A 15,776-nucleotide genomic window follows, 5' to 3' on the forward strand; every position below is an offset into this window, starting at 1 on the left:
TTGCCAAAGTCAGTTCCCTTTATTAAATGTTCATTTTTCACAGACCAGAAATACAAAATAAAAGTAGAAATAGGCCCCAGTTAGGAGCTACAGACCTGCCCTCACAGGACCCCTGCCTGCGGCAACTTGTACAGGACAAGCAGCAGCTGTACCCCAAAGGCCAGGAAGGCAGGGGGCGCGGTGGGATCCGGCCCTGCCCTGGCCCCCACCTGATGTCTCCCCAGATTATAAACAGCCATCTTCTGAAGCCGCAGAGTGAGACACCTCCCCTGCGGCCCCAGGAAGTGCAGGCTAGCAGGAAAGCTTGTTCAGATGGCGCAGAATCCAAGGACTGCATTTCATAGGAGAAAACGGATACCAAAACACGGGTGGGGAGACTCGGGCTGGGACGGGGCAAGCTCCAGGAGACACAATCTTCCTCTCTATTCATCAGATCCTGACGCCGAGTCTTCTGAGCTGGGGGGAGTACTGGCTAGTTCTTCTTCTTCAGAGTCCTGAAAGCCAAAGGTCTCTTACAGGGGAGAGGTGCAGAGTCCAGGCCACCCTCGCCCCCAGCAACTTTGCAGGGAAGGACCCCCAACTTGGCTACCCGCTCCCTGCACCCCAGTGTTAGCCTTCAGAAGCACAGATTCCACCCACCCGCTCCCCTTCATTACCCCTCTGTCTAGGAGTGTCTGTCTGTCCCACCACCAGCCCAGCGGCCCCCTCCCTTCCAGGCCCCACGGCCCCCCAAGCCCCGCCGCACCTCACTCCGCCTTCTCTTCTTTTTGCTCTTGTTTTCTCCGGAAGAGCTCTCATCACTGGACACAAACTCTTTGCTCTTGAAGCTCTCGCTCAGCTGCCTTGATGAAGACTTCGACGATGAGCTCCGAGAGGGTGTGGATTTCTTCTCCATCTTCACCTTGACTTTTTTCTTCTTCTTGGACTTGTCCCTAGGTGAGCAAGAGGGAAGAGGGTACTGGGCCCTCAGGTTCCCCACATCCTCAGGGCCGAACCTCTCCTGGTTTTGACGGGGCCTTTCCCAATCCCAGCCACACTCCCCAGCTCATGCTAAACATACAGAGACAGGTGTGTCAGCCCCGAGCGCCCCAGGGGAGCTCATCATAACTGAATCACCGGAAGGATCAAGGGCTACAGCCTGAAGCAGCCCCATATGCAAAACGTGCTTAACGTCTGTTGAGTCACTAAGTCGCCTCCCACTCTTTTGAGAGCCTGCTGACTGCAGCCCGCCGGGCTCCTCTGTCCATGGCACTTCCCAGGCAAGGATACTGGAGTGCGCTGCCATTTCCTTCTCTAAGGGATCTTCCTAACGTCTGTTACTTTATCTTTAAAACTTCATGTGAATTACGCTCCATAATGATTATTTTTAATCTCCCCCACACCTTGAAACAAAATTGAAGGAAAATATGGCTCTTAGGAAAATGAGCCTATTTACCCAAGTTACCTTCAGAAATACTCCAGCCCATTCCCCACACCTGGGCAACTGCCTACCCCGATCTGAGCAGCACTGCCCTACTGCAGGCAGAAGTGTGTCTGTTAACACCCCAATTCTCAACCTGGAACTGCAAAAATATCTGCCAGAAAAGCAGCTCCTGGGTCATTTTGTTTCCAACTCTCACCTCTTAGAGGACTCTCCACGGCCGCCTTCGTATTCCTTCATGGCTTTTTCATATTCCCTCCTGGCATCCTCAGCCTTGCGATCCCACTCCTGTCACACACACACACAGGGAATGAAAAAAACAGAAAAAAAAAAAAAAGAGAGAGAGAGCCCCCCTGCCCCAACGCAGACAAAACCAGCACAGAACCGTTGCCCTGGTCCCACCCGCCTCCGTCCGGTCCCAGGCTCCCGACGCCACGTGTGCGCGGCCCCTTGCCTCCTTCTTCTCCTTGGACATTCCCTTCCAGATCTCGCCCGCCTTCTTGGAGAGGTCCGTGACGCTGATACCCGGATGGTCCGACTTGATCTTCTCCCGGCTGGCATTCAGCCACAGCATGTAGGCAGACATGGGCCTCTTGGGGGCATTGGGGTCCTTGCCTTTCTTTACCTGCGTAGGAACCCAGAGGCCGTCAGCCACCTACTGCCCACAAAGCTCCACGTTCTCCCCAAGAGATGACCTGGACCTCCTTCTTAGAGGGACACAATGGAGAAAAGACTGGGCAGCGACAGGCTAGATGGAGAGCCCCCCAGGGACGGAGACCATGTCCTCCGCTGCTCTGCACCCCAGCCTGAGCTCACAAAGAACCCCCTCCTTGGGATCTGGGGACGGAAGCCTGCTCCCAATTTGGATCTCCCAGAAGCTAATTGTCTCAAGGGCCAGACTGAAAATTCTCCAGGCTCCTCCTCAAGGCCAGCACCGGTGGTTACAAAACTCGGCCCAGCAGCACCAGTCCGCAGGCCCTATGGGGGGCTGCAGGAAGATGGAAAGAGGACAGCCTCCCCCCACTGCCCAGCAGAGTCTGCACCTCGAGGGGCTTCTTGCGGCTCTTGCGGTCCTTGGCCATCTTCGCCTTTTTAAGCTGCTTCCGTTTCTTCTCTTCCCGGTCGCTGTCGCCATCGTTACTGGAGGAGCTGGCGGAGGCATTGCTGTCAAACCTGTGGAGGACAGCCCCCCACCAGCTCAGGACAGGAGAGCGAGCCCGAAGACCCCCACCCAGACAGCAGAGATGGAGCAGGGCTGCGGCACGCGTCCTCCTCTCGCTGACATGCCTTCGACCGCCCGGTCGCCACCCGGCCATGGCAGCAGCTTCCTCGTCGAATCCATCAGTGAGAAGCGAACGACGCAGTGGGCCTCAGTGGCTTTCTTGGGTCACAACCTAACCCAGACCTCATGCCCCTGGAGTCAAAGCCACCATTTCATCTTGCCCAGAACACGCGCCAGGTCCACTTCACCGGTTCCTCTGAGCTAACTGTTTTAACCCTGCAGTCTTCTCTGATGAAGAGATAATCAGCTACCATATAAGAAGTGGGGGGACCACCTTCAGTCCAACCCAGTACCCATAAGCGGTCGTCTCCATCACACGTGGAACTCCTCAGAAGACGGAGCCCCGTTACACCTGAATCATGGTGCAGAGCCGTTTCCAAGGCATTTTCACAAGCGTTTGCTCACGAACCTTCACACCCAGCCCCATTCAGAAGGAGCTCACCCCAACCACAGGCTCTGGGGTGGGGGGGTGGGGGGGTCCCGTGGCTTAGTTCTGACCCATCAGAGCACATCTCAGAACTCAGACCCAGGAAAGGGGAGGCAACCACACTATTCACTGCTGCTCTGGAGAAGGCGGCACTTCTGAGTGTTAAACCGTAGAATTGAGCCTGCCCCATGCTGCTCAGGGTCATTTAGCAATGCGTACGGCGAACCTATCTAAAGATAAGGAAATCAGAAGAGGTGAAAATTAAGATTCACAACTTTTGAGCACCTGGATTCAGGTCGTGGTGGTGGTGGTTTAGTCACTAAGTTGTGTCTCCTCTGTCCATGGGATTTTTCCAGGCAAGAATAACTGGAGTGGGTTGCCATCCACTTCTCCAGGAAATCGTCCCCACCCAGGGATGGAATCCACATCTCCCGCACTGCAGACGGATTCTTTACCGTCTGAGCCACCAGGGAAGCCTTTGGATTCAGGTGCCTCAGCCCAATTCTATCACTGAACTATCTGGTTACATGACCTGGTAAAACTCACTCTTACGCGAAAGTCAGTTTGAGTCAGATTCCTGACAGTGGCAATCAAGAGTCTCGATAGAGAACTTCCTGGTGGGACACAGGTTCAATCCCTGGTCTGGGAAGATTCCAACACGCTGCAGAGCAGCTAAGTCACAATTCCCATGAGTCACAATTCCTGAAGCCCCTCGCGCCCTGGAGCCCCTGCCCCAAAACAAGAGAGGCCACTGCAGCGAGAAGCCCGCAGACAAAGCCGTAGAGCAGCCCCTGCTCGCCACAACCAGAGAAAGCCTGCACCCAGCAAGGAACACCCAGCGCGGCCAAAAATAAAAAAAAATGTTTTTTTAAAAAGTGGTGATGGACACTACCATCTCACAGGGGAGGACACGGAGATGCACTGCCTGACCCCAGGACCCCCAAACGGGAAGCGGGCAAGCTCCGGCTCCCACCGCCACTCTCTCCCCACTCTCCTTTTCTGGGTTCAGGACGCGCTTTGCACTTACAAAGCGTCTTGACAGCTTTCGAAACGTGTCCCTGTATCACTTCACCGGAGGTCACTTTTCTACCCTCGGTCAGTAGGTAACTCCGGGACTTGGGAAGCCCAGAAATATTCTGGTCCGTGAAGCTTACGGGCCACTCCCTCACCCCGCCAGGTGGACCCACGACTCACTCCTCGGCCACGTCCTCCTCCTCTTCACCCGGGTTGAACGACTCATCTGAAAAAGAGCACAGGCCGCGTGAGCCCCGCCCCTGGGGACCCCGCCCCGCCCAGGGGACCCCCGCCCCGCCGCCCGCGCACCGGTCTCCTCGCCCGAGTCGTCGCTGCTGTCGTTGGCGTGCTCCTCGCGGATCTTGCCCTCCTCCTTCATCCGCTCCAGGTAGGCGTCGTGCTGGTCCTCGTCCGAGTCGGCGTACTCGTCGTAGCTGGGGTTCATGCCCTGCAGGGCGGGCGCGGGGCTCAGGGCCAGCACCCCCCCCCACCCCGCCCTGCGCCCGCGGAAGCCATCCCCATGCCTGTGAGCAGCTCGGAGCGGCCGCCCCCGGAGCCCCGGGGCCGCGTGTCCACACACAGCTCAGCGCGGGGCGTCTGCCCGACTCCCTGCCGACCCGGTTAGTCCAAGCCCCTCCCGCGCCCGGCCCCCGGGGGGCCCCTGGGGGGCTGCGGAGCCTGTGCTAAGATCATGCCAGGAAGCCTGTACCCGGAGGGGGAGGGTCTCACGCACCTCTTTTTTCTACAAGGGCGAGAAGAGAAGAGAGAGTGAAAAAGAAGCCGCGCCAACCCCGGCCCCTTCCCCGACAGCGAGAACAGGGGCGCTCCTCCCGTGCACGCCCAGGTACCTCTTTCAGCCCTCGGTTTTTGATGTTGAGCTTCTTGGCGTTGACAAAGTCGAAGAGCTTGCCGTACTCCTCCCTGTGAGGAGAGGTGTCCGTCACCCGGTGGGCAGGGCTGACGTGGGCTGGGCCTCGGGCTGTCCTGACACTCCGCGGGGCGGCAGCGACCGAGGGGCCCGAACCCTCGACAGCACGATCGCGCCCGGGATCTCAGAGACCCCCAGTGGATGGCAAGCAAAGGAGTTGGACGTGTGTCTCAAAGGAAACTTACAGGATCTTAAGATTTCAGGGGAAGAATAGGCAGGAAGGGGTGTGTGCCTGTCCAACATGCAAGAGCAGGGGGCGAGGCGGCCGGGGGACATGCCCGGCGTTTTGCTGGCCTGTAACCCATCCTTCTCAGGCTGTTATGAAGGTTGAGGGTGAACGTGTCTGTGAAACGTGTAGCCCCCAGCCAGCATTTGATAAACAGCTGCTGTGTTCTCGGGCACGGAGCTCATTCCCGGAAGAGGGAGACAGCATTTCCATCGTGGGGGAGAGGAGGAGGACCAGTACCAAACGCACGGGGCAGTCGGATGTTTTTAAGTACAGAAAGCAAGCAATGGACTAGCTGACACGGGCTAAGCACCCCAAGGGGGACTGCCAAATGCCAGGCCGCAGAAGAAAAACTCTGCATCAGAGAAGACTCGCTGGCCTGGGGAGGCCGGGCCGCCCGGTGGAGGAGGCTGGGTCGGGACCAGGGTGCCCGGGAGGGCTGGGCAGAGGCACTCACCTCTCAATGCTGCTGAAGGTATACTGGGTGCCCTGCTTGGTCTCAATTTCAAAGTCAAAGGAGCGCGTGGTGGTGGTCCCCCGGGCGAAGTTGACAAAGGAGATCTCATCGAAGCGGATGTGCACGGGCGGCTTGTGGACGTAGATGAAGCCCCGCTCCAGGGGGTACAGCAGCCCCGAGCTGGCCTTGTAGGAGCAGGTGATGCACTGGGCCCCTGAGTGCCTGGGGGAGGGGGTGCGCTCAGTGCCGCTGGGGCAGCGGGCACACGGCGTGCCCCAGGCCCCCCAAAGAATAAGCCTCAGGAGGCTGCCCCCTTGAGCGACAGCCCGCCCAGGCCCCCGCGAGGCTGCATTCCCAGAGAGTGCATCCCCAACCCCCGGCAGGCAGCAGCCCAGGCCCCCCGATGCATAAGCCTCCCCGGCAGGCAGCAGCCCAGGCCGACGTGCTCACCCTTGGAAGTTGCCAGGGACCGTGATCTTGCGGTTCACCAGCGCTTTCATGACCCGGCTGACCATCTCGTAGAGGGATCCCGACATATTCTTGGTGAGCCGCCCCTCGAAGCGCTTCTCCACCTCCTCCCTGCAAACAGCAAAATGCAGGCAGGAGCACTGCGGCCTTCCGCCCACCGGCCGCCCACCACCCAGGCCGGGGACAGCCTCACTCACTCGTTCATGTTGAGGGTCAGAGAGATGTCCTCGTCCTTCGAGAAGAGGAGGATGAGGAAGTGGTAGCGGGTCTGGCCCTGCTTGATGGGGGGGTCCAGGCTGATCTGCGGGGGAAGGACCAACCGGGTTCAGCGCCAGCCAGGGCTCCGCAAGGACCAGCCAATGAACTAGACAGACACGGGTGACATCCGCCTCCCAAAGACCCCGGCGGGCCGCAGGGTCAAGGGCCCGAGGGTTCCGGCTTACCACAAAGAACATCTGGCGCTGGTCCTTGTGGGGCAGGAGGAAGAGCCGCAGCACCGTGGTGTAAGGGATCTTGTAGTCAAAGGTCTTGCCGTGCAGATGCAGGAAGGTGGGGTAGATGCGGATGTCGTAGCGGCCTCGGGGCGTCAGACACTGCAGCTCCCGGAAGATGCAGATGGCGTCTCCAGTGGCCTGGATCACGTCCGCCTTCGACAGCACGTTCTGGGCGAAGGCCTGCGAGACACATGCAGGTCATCAAGCTGCAGGGAGCCGGCCTTGGGGCTGTCCAGGGCCGCTCAGCAGCGCAGGAGGCCTCACCTCCACGGGGTCCACGCCGTCCTCCTGGGTGGGTGGCACGTAGAAGCGCACCTCCATGAGGGAGACCTCTGCGTCGTCGTTCTGGTGGAACTCCAGTGTCACCTCGTTCTTACCCGTGGTACACTGGGACACGTTGCTGAGAGGGATCTCGAAGACCGGCTGGTCGCCAATGTCGAAGGAAAGCAGCTGCCCTGTGGGGAAAAGGCGGACGACCCATCCACAGGCTCTTCCCCTGGCTCAGCATGAACTGCACTCCCACCAGACTGCAGGTTCCTTACGGAGAGGGCCTGGGGGCTGTCTGTTCATCCCAGACCCCCGGGACCAGGCAGGCCGCCTAACACACTGTCGGTCCCCGATAAACACATGATTATTTAGAAACAGACAGGAAATCAGACACAGTGGCAGAAAGAGAGCAAGAAAAGTTAAAGGGGGAAATCTTTCATCTTTCCTCCTTCCCTGAAACCTCAAATCTCCCAGGAGGACTCACCACCAAACTTCACGGTTCCCCAGTTCCAACCCTTCACACACAGATCCTTCTCCATTAGCTCCAGGCGATAGTGAGTTTTGAAGAAATCAGAGAGTTTCTCAAACTCCTGTAGTGAGAGGAAAGAGAACCAGCCCAGTAAACTCCTGATGGCCTGAATACAAACGGATGTTCTGGGATTATCTGTTTCTGAGAAACTGTCCCAGTATACCTTTTATCAGAAATCCATGCTGACTTAAGAGTCGCAGCTATAAAACTGTTTAAAAGACTGTTGAAAGAGGTTATTTCTGGGTTATTTCTCAGGCTGGGGGAGGAATAAAGTAAGGCGCTGACATTCTCAGTTATGGGTCTTGCAATGTTTTTCTGAGTTTGAACAAGTATTGCTTTAGCAAAAGTAGAAATGAAGATGAAGTGAAATCTTTAATGCACGCAGACCACAATGGAAAAGCAAAACCCAAACTAAAGCATCAGGTAAGACCCAGAACCTGGATAAAGGCAACAGGCAGAAGCCACCAAAAAAAAAATCCAAACAGTAGAAAAACTTCTGGAGTTAGGGAACAAAGAATCTCCTGAGATGACCCAAAAGTGAACATTGACTGCTTAATGGCTTCAGTGGTCCTGCTGTAAGGAGCCCAAACCAGCGATCACACAGTTATTAGAAGGGCCCCCACCTGTCTCTCCAGAAGATTAAAACTAAAGGAGATACACAGTCAAGACAACAGGGTGTCTCACCGATTCCCGGAAGCCGTCGTACTTGTAGACGTGGCCGTTCTTCGTAAGCAGTTTAAGCCCGTGGCCCAGAGCCACCCGGCGCCAGATGCCTTCTGTCAGCTCCCCGGCCTGGATGTTGTCCACTTTGCCCGTCTTACTGTTCTTAAAGATGATGCCCTGGCGGCTCAGCCTCAGCCGACCGTCATTCTGTCAGGGAAACAGGCCCACATGCGTGGGGACGCCGCAGCACAGCAGACCAGGGTCAGTCCCACCCGGCACCCCTTCTGGGCCCGCCTGATCCACAGACCGGAGCAGCAGCAGCCGTGGGGAGCCCTGAGGGCCAGTAAAGAGAGACAAGCCCGCCAGGACCCTTGGGCTCTAATCCTGGCTCAGGCATCCACAACCCTTGCAGGGAGTGTTCCAGGCTCCAAGACTGGGCTGCAGCTGAGGGGTCCTTCAAGCGGACCTGATTCTGGTCCTTTCCCCGGGTACCGCTTCTCAGCTGGGGGGAACCCTAAGCACACACGGGTACTCTGACCCCTTTTCCAAACCAGCATGCCCATTCAGAGCGTGTGCATGGCCAGTGCCCTGCAGGTCCTGCTCCCCTCCCTCCGCGGGGCCCTCCTCACCATGGAGCCCTTCACCTCCTGATACACGTCGTTGAACTCCAGGGTTTCTGCCATGCTGACCTAGCCCTAATGGTACCCCCCGAAACTCCTGGGTGGGCGCGCAGACGCAGGGCGCGCTGGGGATCTGGATTTGAGAGGGAGAGAGGTGGGTAGGAAGGACGGCCGCTGATGGTGCCCCCGGATGGGCCCGCTACGCCGGGCATGCGTCCGATCTCCTCCACCCAGGAGCCCACCCGCCGGGCTCCGGGGCCTAGGCCCAGTCCTTGGGGGCCGGGCCCAGTCCTGGGGGCCCGGCCTGCCCCAAGAAGTGCTGACAACCCCCCCCCCCCCACCCGACATCCGCCCTGGGCGCTGCACCGGGCGCCACGGCACCGAGCAGCGCAGCCCCCCAGGCCCGGCCGGCTCAATGCGCAGGGCGCCCCCCCAGATTCCCAGCGCCCCCAGACCCGCAGCTCCTCCCGCCCCCCAGAATGGACTCGCCCGCGGCCGGTCGCCTCCAACGCGGGCCGGTCCACCGCGCGCACCCCGCGGGGGAGCCGGGCCCGCGCCGTGCACGCGGCCGGCGACCACCCACCTCCTCGGGCCGGAGCCTCGCGGCCACCGGCGCCCAGACGGTGGGCGCGCCGGGGCGGGGGGACGGCGCGGGCGGGGGTCGGGCAGGGGCGCTGGGCAGGCTCTTCCCGCGTGCGCGGCCCCGCGTCCCGCCACCGGAAGCGCCGGCCATAGAGACGGCGGCCGGCTAGAGAGGCGCCGCCCTCGAGGGGCCCGGCTAGAGCGCCAGCGGCGCCGGAGGACCTGCGGGCCCCGCCCGCCGGCGTGGCCGCCGACCCCGGCCCCGCCAGCCCGCGCGGCCCCCGACCCCCGGGCCCGGAGATCGGGGGCCCCTTAAACGCTAAAGACGCCTGGGCTTTTTAAAAGATAACTTGCGCAGTGTTTTTCACAGACTGGGCCCCGAAGCGCGTGGCCCTTGGAATGATGCGCGTGTGTCTCCTGTACAATAGTGGTTTCTGTGAAGCAGAAAGGAGTCTGACCCAAGAAGGAAAAGATTGGAATAGTTGTGCAGAGAAGTAACCCCTCCCACTGGCTTCCAGAAGAATGCAGGCGTTGATGTCGCTGTGACTGCACCGCCCTCCCCTGTCCAGAGAGGACTGGGTCCTTCTGCAAATGAGCTCGCTGCACACACCACCCCCCCCACCCCACCCCGAAACTTCCAGCAGCCCCTGCAAGTTGTGAGTTGCCTGGAAGGGGCTGGCCCGCGGCCTTGCCAAGTTCAAGCGCTGGTGTCAGGTTCATCACGGAGCCACAACTACTTGAAAGCCTATCACCCTGGGACTGCGGAAGCCAGCCACCCCCACAACCCCACCTTCTAGAGTCCTAGGGTGCATCTTGCAAAATCAGAGGCGGCCAGACTTGGGAGAGATGTCTGGGTTTGTCCGCTCCAACCTCTTTTTGCAGATGAGGAAAACTGAGGCCCTTACGACAGTAGCCCCGGGGGTCTCAGTTGGCGACAGAGCTGAAGACAGATCTACCTACCACGGTCTAGCTCTCCTCTGTCATCTTCACTGTGACTGTACATTCAGAATGACTGACAATACGTGTCGAGCATGGAGACATTAGGGCAGAATGTTGAAACTCAACATTTCTCTGACAGTCTGACGTGCGGTTACACCAGTAGCTTCGATCCTGGGACAAGACACAACGTGAACGCACCGTTGCTCCCTGAACTCATGGTGTTACCCTCTGGACGATGGCTGTTCCCACACTCTCTAGCAACATAAATTCAACTAGATTCAGTAAATACGCACTGAGCTCCGACACGGTGGTAGGATTTGGGGAAACTAGCAAACAAGATGGAAACAGTTCCAGCCTTCCAGGAGCATGTAATCAAACAGATGATTCAGATCAATACTCTGACAGTAAAACAACCCCCACAAAAAACACCCAGCGTTATAATGCAATGCTGCAAGTAGAACCTCAGCCACTGCCAGGATGGATAGGAAATAGAAACTAAGTGACTCTTTAGTCACCCTCTCCCGTGAGGCCAGGAGAAAGGTTCAGGGGACCCCCCTCCCCCAACCCATGCTGTTGCTGGCAGCTCTTGAAAAGAGGTGGGGTGTCTGTAGAATTGAGCGCTGTAGGAAGACAGGAATGAACTCAGCTCAAGCAGGCTGCTGGGTGGGTGGGGTGGGGTATTACAAGGGGCTTTCAGGAGAGCGTGGAGCAGCTGGTGAGCTGGGATGGAGACGCAGCACAAGAGAACAGAACCTAAGCGGTAGACAGAGTGCAGATAAAGCATAAGTCCCAGAGGGCCCCCGCCAGCTGCATCCCAGGCAATCAGGAGCCTGGGATTGGAGACCCCACCCCTGCCATGACATCACAGGGGAGTGGGGTGGAAACCAACAAAAAGGGGATCACCCACCCTGGCCTTGGACTCTTGGCAGACCTGAGGGTGGAAAGCAGAGAGAGGCTGAGCCCCCGGGGCTAGGGTTGCCTGACTTAAAGGAACAGGCTCCACATTCCTCAAGCCCCCTCTAAGCCGCCCCACCCCCTCCCCCAGCCTCCATCTGGATGACCCCTCCCTCCTGAGTCCACCATTGGGTCTCTCCTGAGGGGTCATTCTCTCAGCATGAACTGCATCTCAGATTTCTTCACCTACGAGACCACCAAGTCGGTGGTCGTGAAGAGCTGGACCATTGGGATCATCAACCGAGCGGTTCAGCTTCTCATCATCTCCTACTTCGTGGGGTGAGTCTCTGGCCCCCAGGACCTAGAAACCTGAGGTCCTAGCGACCCCAAGGGCCGCCCCCGGATCCCTTCCTCCCCCGCCTCCCTTCAGTGTTGCTGCCCAGCTGCCTAAGCGTCTCCCCTGTGGGGGGGTGACATTCTCATCTGTGGGGCCCCATCCGAGGCACTGGCCTCCGCTGCCATCATCGGGGAGTTCTCTCTTCCACTAAACCCTCCAGAGTTGGACCGCAGCCATGCACCCCGAGGAGAGGAGCTGTGGCCCCTCCACTATCTCCCCTTCACTCTCTCGTCTCCCCCAGCCCCAGCCAGAGAACAGACCCCCCCACACACACACACACACACATACACACACCTTCCCATTGCCTTCAGCCAACTCTTCAGGGTCTCAGAAAGACGGGGGAGCCAGGGGAAGGGAGGAGAAGGCGATGAGACAAGGGAGTCGGTGACAGGTTGACCAGGTGGATGGCGGAGAGAGCGCAGAGAAGGCACGGGCTGGGCAAGATGCTGCAAGGACGTGGAAGGGGAGCCCTCGCTCTCTGAGCGCAGGACAAGGTGGGGAGTTGGGGTGGGGGACCCTGCCCCTGTGGGGAGACCGGTGGCAGGCAGAAATGGGTGCAAATACCCCTCCAGGGAAGATTTACTGCAGAGAAAGGAGGCTTTTCTGAGCATGACATAGGGGACCACCCCCTCAGGGGCCAGAAATACTCCCCTTTGTCAGAGACCATCAGTGCCCTGCGTCCGCCTGACTTCATGCCCTAGAACCCATCCTGGGAGTTGCTTAAGGGCCAGGGAGGTCCAAACACCCCCTCTTGGCCCCCACCTCTTGCAGGTGCACAACGCACACACGTACACACATGTATACACAAAGGTTCGTGAAACAATGGCTGGGGGGAGACACAGGTTCTGTCCTTCTCGCGGTCATTCGAATCAGGAAAGCGGGACAGAAACCTCGGAGGTCTGTTTCTTTTTTCCTGGCATTCGGGTCTCTCGCCTCACACTGTTCCTTGAGACAACGGGTCTGCGTGTGGGAGACACTGATGACCGTCAGGAGTTCATGCCAGGAGGTCAAAGGAGACCCATGTGTGTGGGGGCTGGGGCTGCAGGAGTGGACCTGCTGGCCCACCAGGCCAGAGTAGTGCATGGGAAAATGGGTGGACGTGGATGAAGGAAATGTTTAGCAGCTCCACACGCGTGCTGAGAACCAGCGGGTTTCATTCATGTGGTGTGTAGATGAGGCTGCACATGCAGTCTCCTCACGGAGACATTAGAGGGGGGATTCAAGCTTTGGGATGGGATTAAATGGCTTTAAATGAACTTCTGTTCCAATGCTGAGGTTTCACGAGCTAGGATGTTTGCACATGCTCTCCGTCAGCATCTCCGGCGCCTGGCACAAAGTTGGTTTAAGGCTCCACGTTTGCCTGCGTGTGCGTAGCTGTGGTTGTTCGTCGCTGCAGAATGGTCTGTTGGTCCAGGTGAGCACAGAGCTACTTCAGCACTTTCCAGCCTGGCCTGGCTCTGTGGGCTCCAGGCAGGAGACTGATGGAGGCGAGACCCAGCGGGCTCCATCGCCCCCACCCCCCACCGCCCTTGTCTCTCCCTGATCCAGTCCGGTGCCCCATCCTCAGTGCTGCAGGCCGGCCTGCTGGGCGGGTGGGAGAGGCTCTTTGGCGTCTTGACATCCAGCCCCATCCGTCTCCCAGCCTGACAGCTCCCCACGGAGCAGCGCCTGGCAGTTCCAGCAGCGTGCTCTTCAGCCCAACCCCGGGCCTCAGCCGCATCTCTGTGCCTGTGAGCCGGGACACGCGTCCGTGGTCACGAAGGTAGCAGGACTGTATCAAGCGTGTCCTCCTGACACGGAGGCGGGAACAGTGGGCCCAAGCAGGACGGGTCCTCACCCCGATGGAGCTGACCCGGCCAGAGATGGATACTAATCAGACCATCTCCACGAGCAGATATAAAATGGCAGCCGTGGCTCGGGGCTGAAGAAGGGGGGCCCAGTGCCCCGTGGGTCGCGGGTACAGAAGGGTTTGCCTTTGACCCGGCCAGGGAAGTAAGGGAAGGCTTTCTGGACACAAGACTTTGCAGCCAAGAGCTGAAGGATGAGTCAAAGCCACCAGGTGCGGGGAGGGAAGGAAGGGGGTTCAAGGCAGAGGAGGCCCGCTCTGCGATGTAGAAGAGCCTGCTGGATGCGGGGTGAGAAGGGGTCTTGATGCTGGAGCAGAGGGAGCCAAGGAGAGGATGGTGGAGGATGGGGCTGCGGCCACAGGCAGAGGCTGGACCTCCGAGCCTTCATGCTGCAGAGGAGTGATGTACGGTGATGGAAGCTCCTGATGCGTTTTAACCTGTGTGTGTGTGTGTGTGTGTGTGTGTGTGTGTGTGTGTGTGTGTGTGTGTGTGTGTGTGTAGGGGGAGAGGTGGGAAGCCCTGGCTGACACCCCAGGGATTGGCGTGGGCAGAAGTGGATGCAGGAGAGCCTGTTAAGAGGCCAGGCAGTCATGCAAAGAGAGGTGGCTGTGGCTCCGACGCAGGAGGATTTGAAAGGAGTTTTAGAGCTTTGAGGTTAATGCTTGACTTGAATCGCTTCCACATTAGCCCTGCCAGGTAGACCAGATGCACATCTTTACCTAGGGTGTGAGTGACAGGAGCCAACCACTTCTCTTATGTACGCACAGCAACACACCAGCTGATCAACCTCCCCCCCACACACACACACGCACACACGCACGCACACACACACACACACACACACACTGGCCTGAGCCTCAGCTGCTTGCCTGTGGCTCACACCCCTTCATCCCTGGCTTCCTAACCCGCCCCAGGTGCACAGAGGTGCCTCTGTGAGGACTTCCTGGGTGTTTCTCGTGCCTTTTCTGGGCCCAGCCTCCTCTGCGGTGGTGGGGCAGTGGGGGGACTTCCTAAGAGCCCACCCCTTATCTGGACCCCGTGAGCACCTAAGGAGGAAGAAGGAGATGACCCCTGAGGCTTGAGTGCCCAGACGTGCCAGCCAGTGCCCGGCCTGGGGTTGGTTCCCGGGGCCTTCCTGCAGGAATCCCACAGCAGTGAGGGCCTCCCACCTTTGGGGTGCCCCTTCCACCCTGGGAAGGGCCTGTCAGGGTTGCAGGCGCCCCCAGCCCGTCACAGCCCTGCCCTGGCTCTCCCACTCCAAGACCCCCATCTGCATGGCCACCCGCTTTGGTTCACGACGTTCAGCCTCAGGTCAAAGGTTCCAAAGACGTCCAATATGTAAAGCCACTAAAAGGGGGGGATTGATCCAGTTTACAAAGAGGGGCATGGAATCTCATGGCTCTCTTCCTGCCCGCCCCACGCCCAGCACCTCAGCCCCGTGATGGGGAAACCTGGTTAGAAGCTGGCTCCAGCCCCAACAGGAGTGGGGCTCAGATAGGTCACTTTCCATCTCCACGTCTCAGTCCCCGTATCCGGACGATGCCACCTCAATGCCGCCTCCGAGGGTTCTGGCGGGAGGAGGTGACACACACCAGTCTCTGCCTGGGCTGGGTGACTCGGGAAGCTGGTGACTGTTGACATTTCCCAGGCTCCCGGCGTGTCCCCCTTTCCCTCGCCCCAGATCACACCTTCCTATGAGACCCCTCTGATTCCCGCGTGTGCGCGCGTGCACACACACACACACACACACCCTCATACCCTCCCGATCTCCTCCCTGACTCCCGGGTGGTGGACAAGATGGGACACTGCCCTGACTTCCATCCTACACATCTCACCTGCCAGGGAGCTGCCGCCCGCCTCCCACTCTATAAATAATGAACCAGGAACGCGAGAAAGAAGTCAGAGCAGCAGAGTCCGTACCAAGAACTGGAGGCTCAGTGCCGCCCCGTCTCCTCAGCCCTGGCCCCTGGAGACAGATGCGGCCCCTCTGTTCTGGAAATGAACACCCTCCTTTTCTCCAGCTGCCCGCATGCCCCGAGGGGGCACTGGAATGCTTCCGCTTGTTATTCAACTCGGAGGGGAATCCTGCCCGGGCACAGGAAGGAGCCGTGAGGCAGGAGGAGAAGGAGAGAGGCCTCTTAATCGTCCCAAGGGCCCTGGGCTCATCCCCCTGAGACGTCCCTGAGCCGGGGGCTGCTCTCCCGGCTGATGGGCGAGGCCAGCAGGACAAGGACTGGGGGCTGAGGGCCGGGACCCCACTGGGGGCCCTGCAGGGGTGATCCAGGGTCAGAATGTGCATGCCAGCTCGGTGAGCCGGTGCCC

General features: G+C 59.1%; 1 protein-coding gene across 1 annotated transcript; it reads right to left on the reverse strand.

Annotated features, from left to right (window-relative positions):
- Positions 1-9,461, reverse strand: SSRP1 (structure specific recognition protein 1). The gene is made up of 17 exons (XM_061153868.1): positions 9,379-9,461; positions 8,805-8,928; positions 8,197-8,382; positions 7,468-7,573; positions 6,981-7,171; positions 6,666-6,896; positions 6,420-6,523; positions 6,205-6,333; positions 5,755-5,976; positions 4,992-5,064; positions 4,453-4,591; positions 4,324-4,369; positions 2,464-2,593; positions 1,875-2,045; positions 1,620-1,708; positions 746-932; positions 1-494 (listed from the first exon to the last, which is right to left on the reverse strand). The coding sequence occupies exons 2-17, from the start codon at positions 8,856-8,858 to the stop codon at positions 423-425; spliced, it is 2,130 nt and encodes a 709-aa protein (XP_061009851.1). The 5' UTR covers positions 8,859-8,928; positions 9,379-9,461; the 3' UTR covers positions 1-422.
- Positions 9,462-15,776: the final 6,315 nt, after the last annotated feature.

Source organism: Dama dama, chromosome 1, assembly GCF_033118175.1.
Source record: "Dama dama isolate Ldn47 chromosome 1, ASM3311817v1, whole genome shotgun sequence".
NCBI lineage: Eukaryota > Metazoa > Chordata > Mammalia > Artiodactyla > Cervidae > Dama > Dama dama.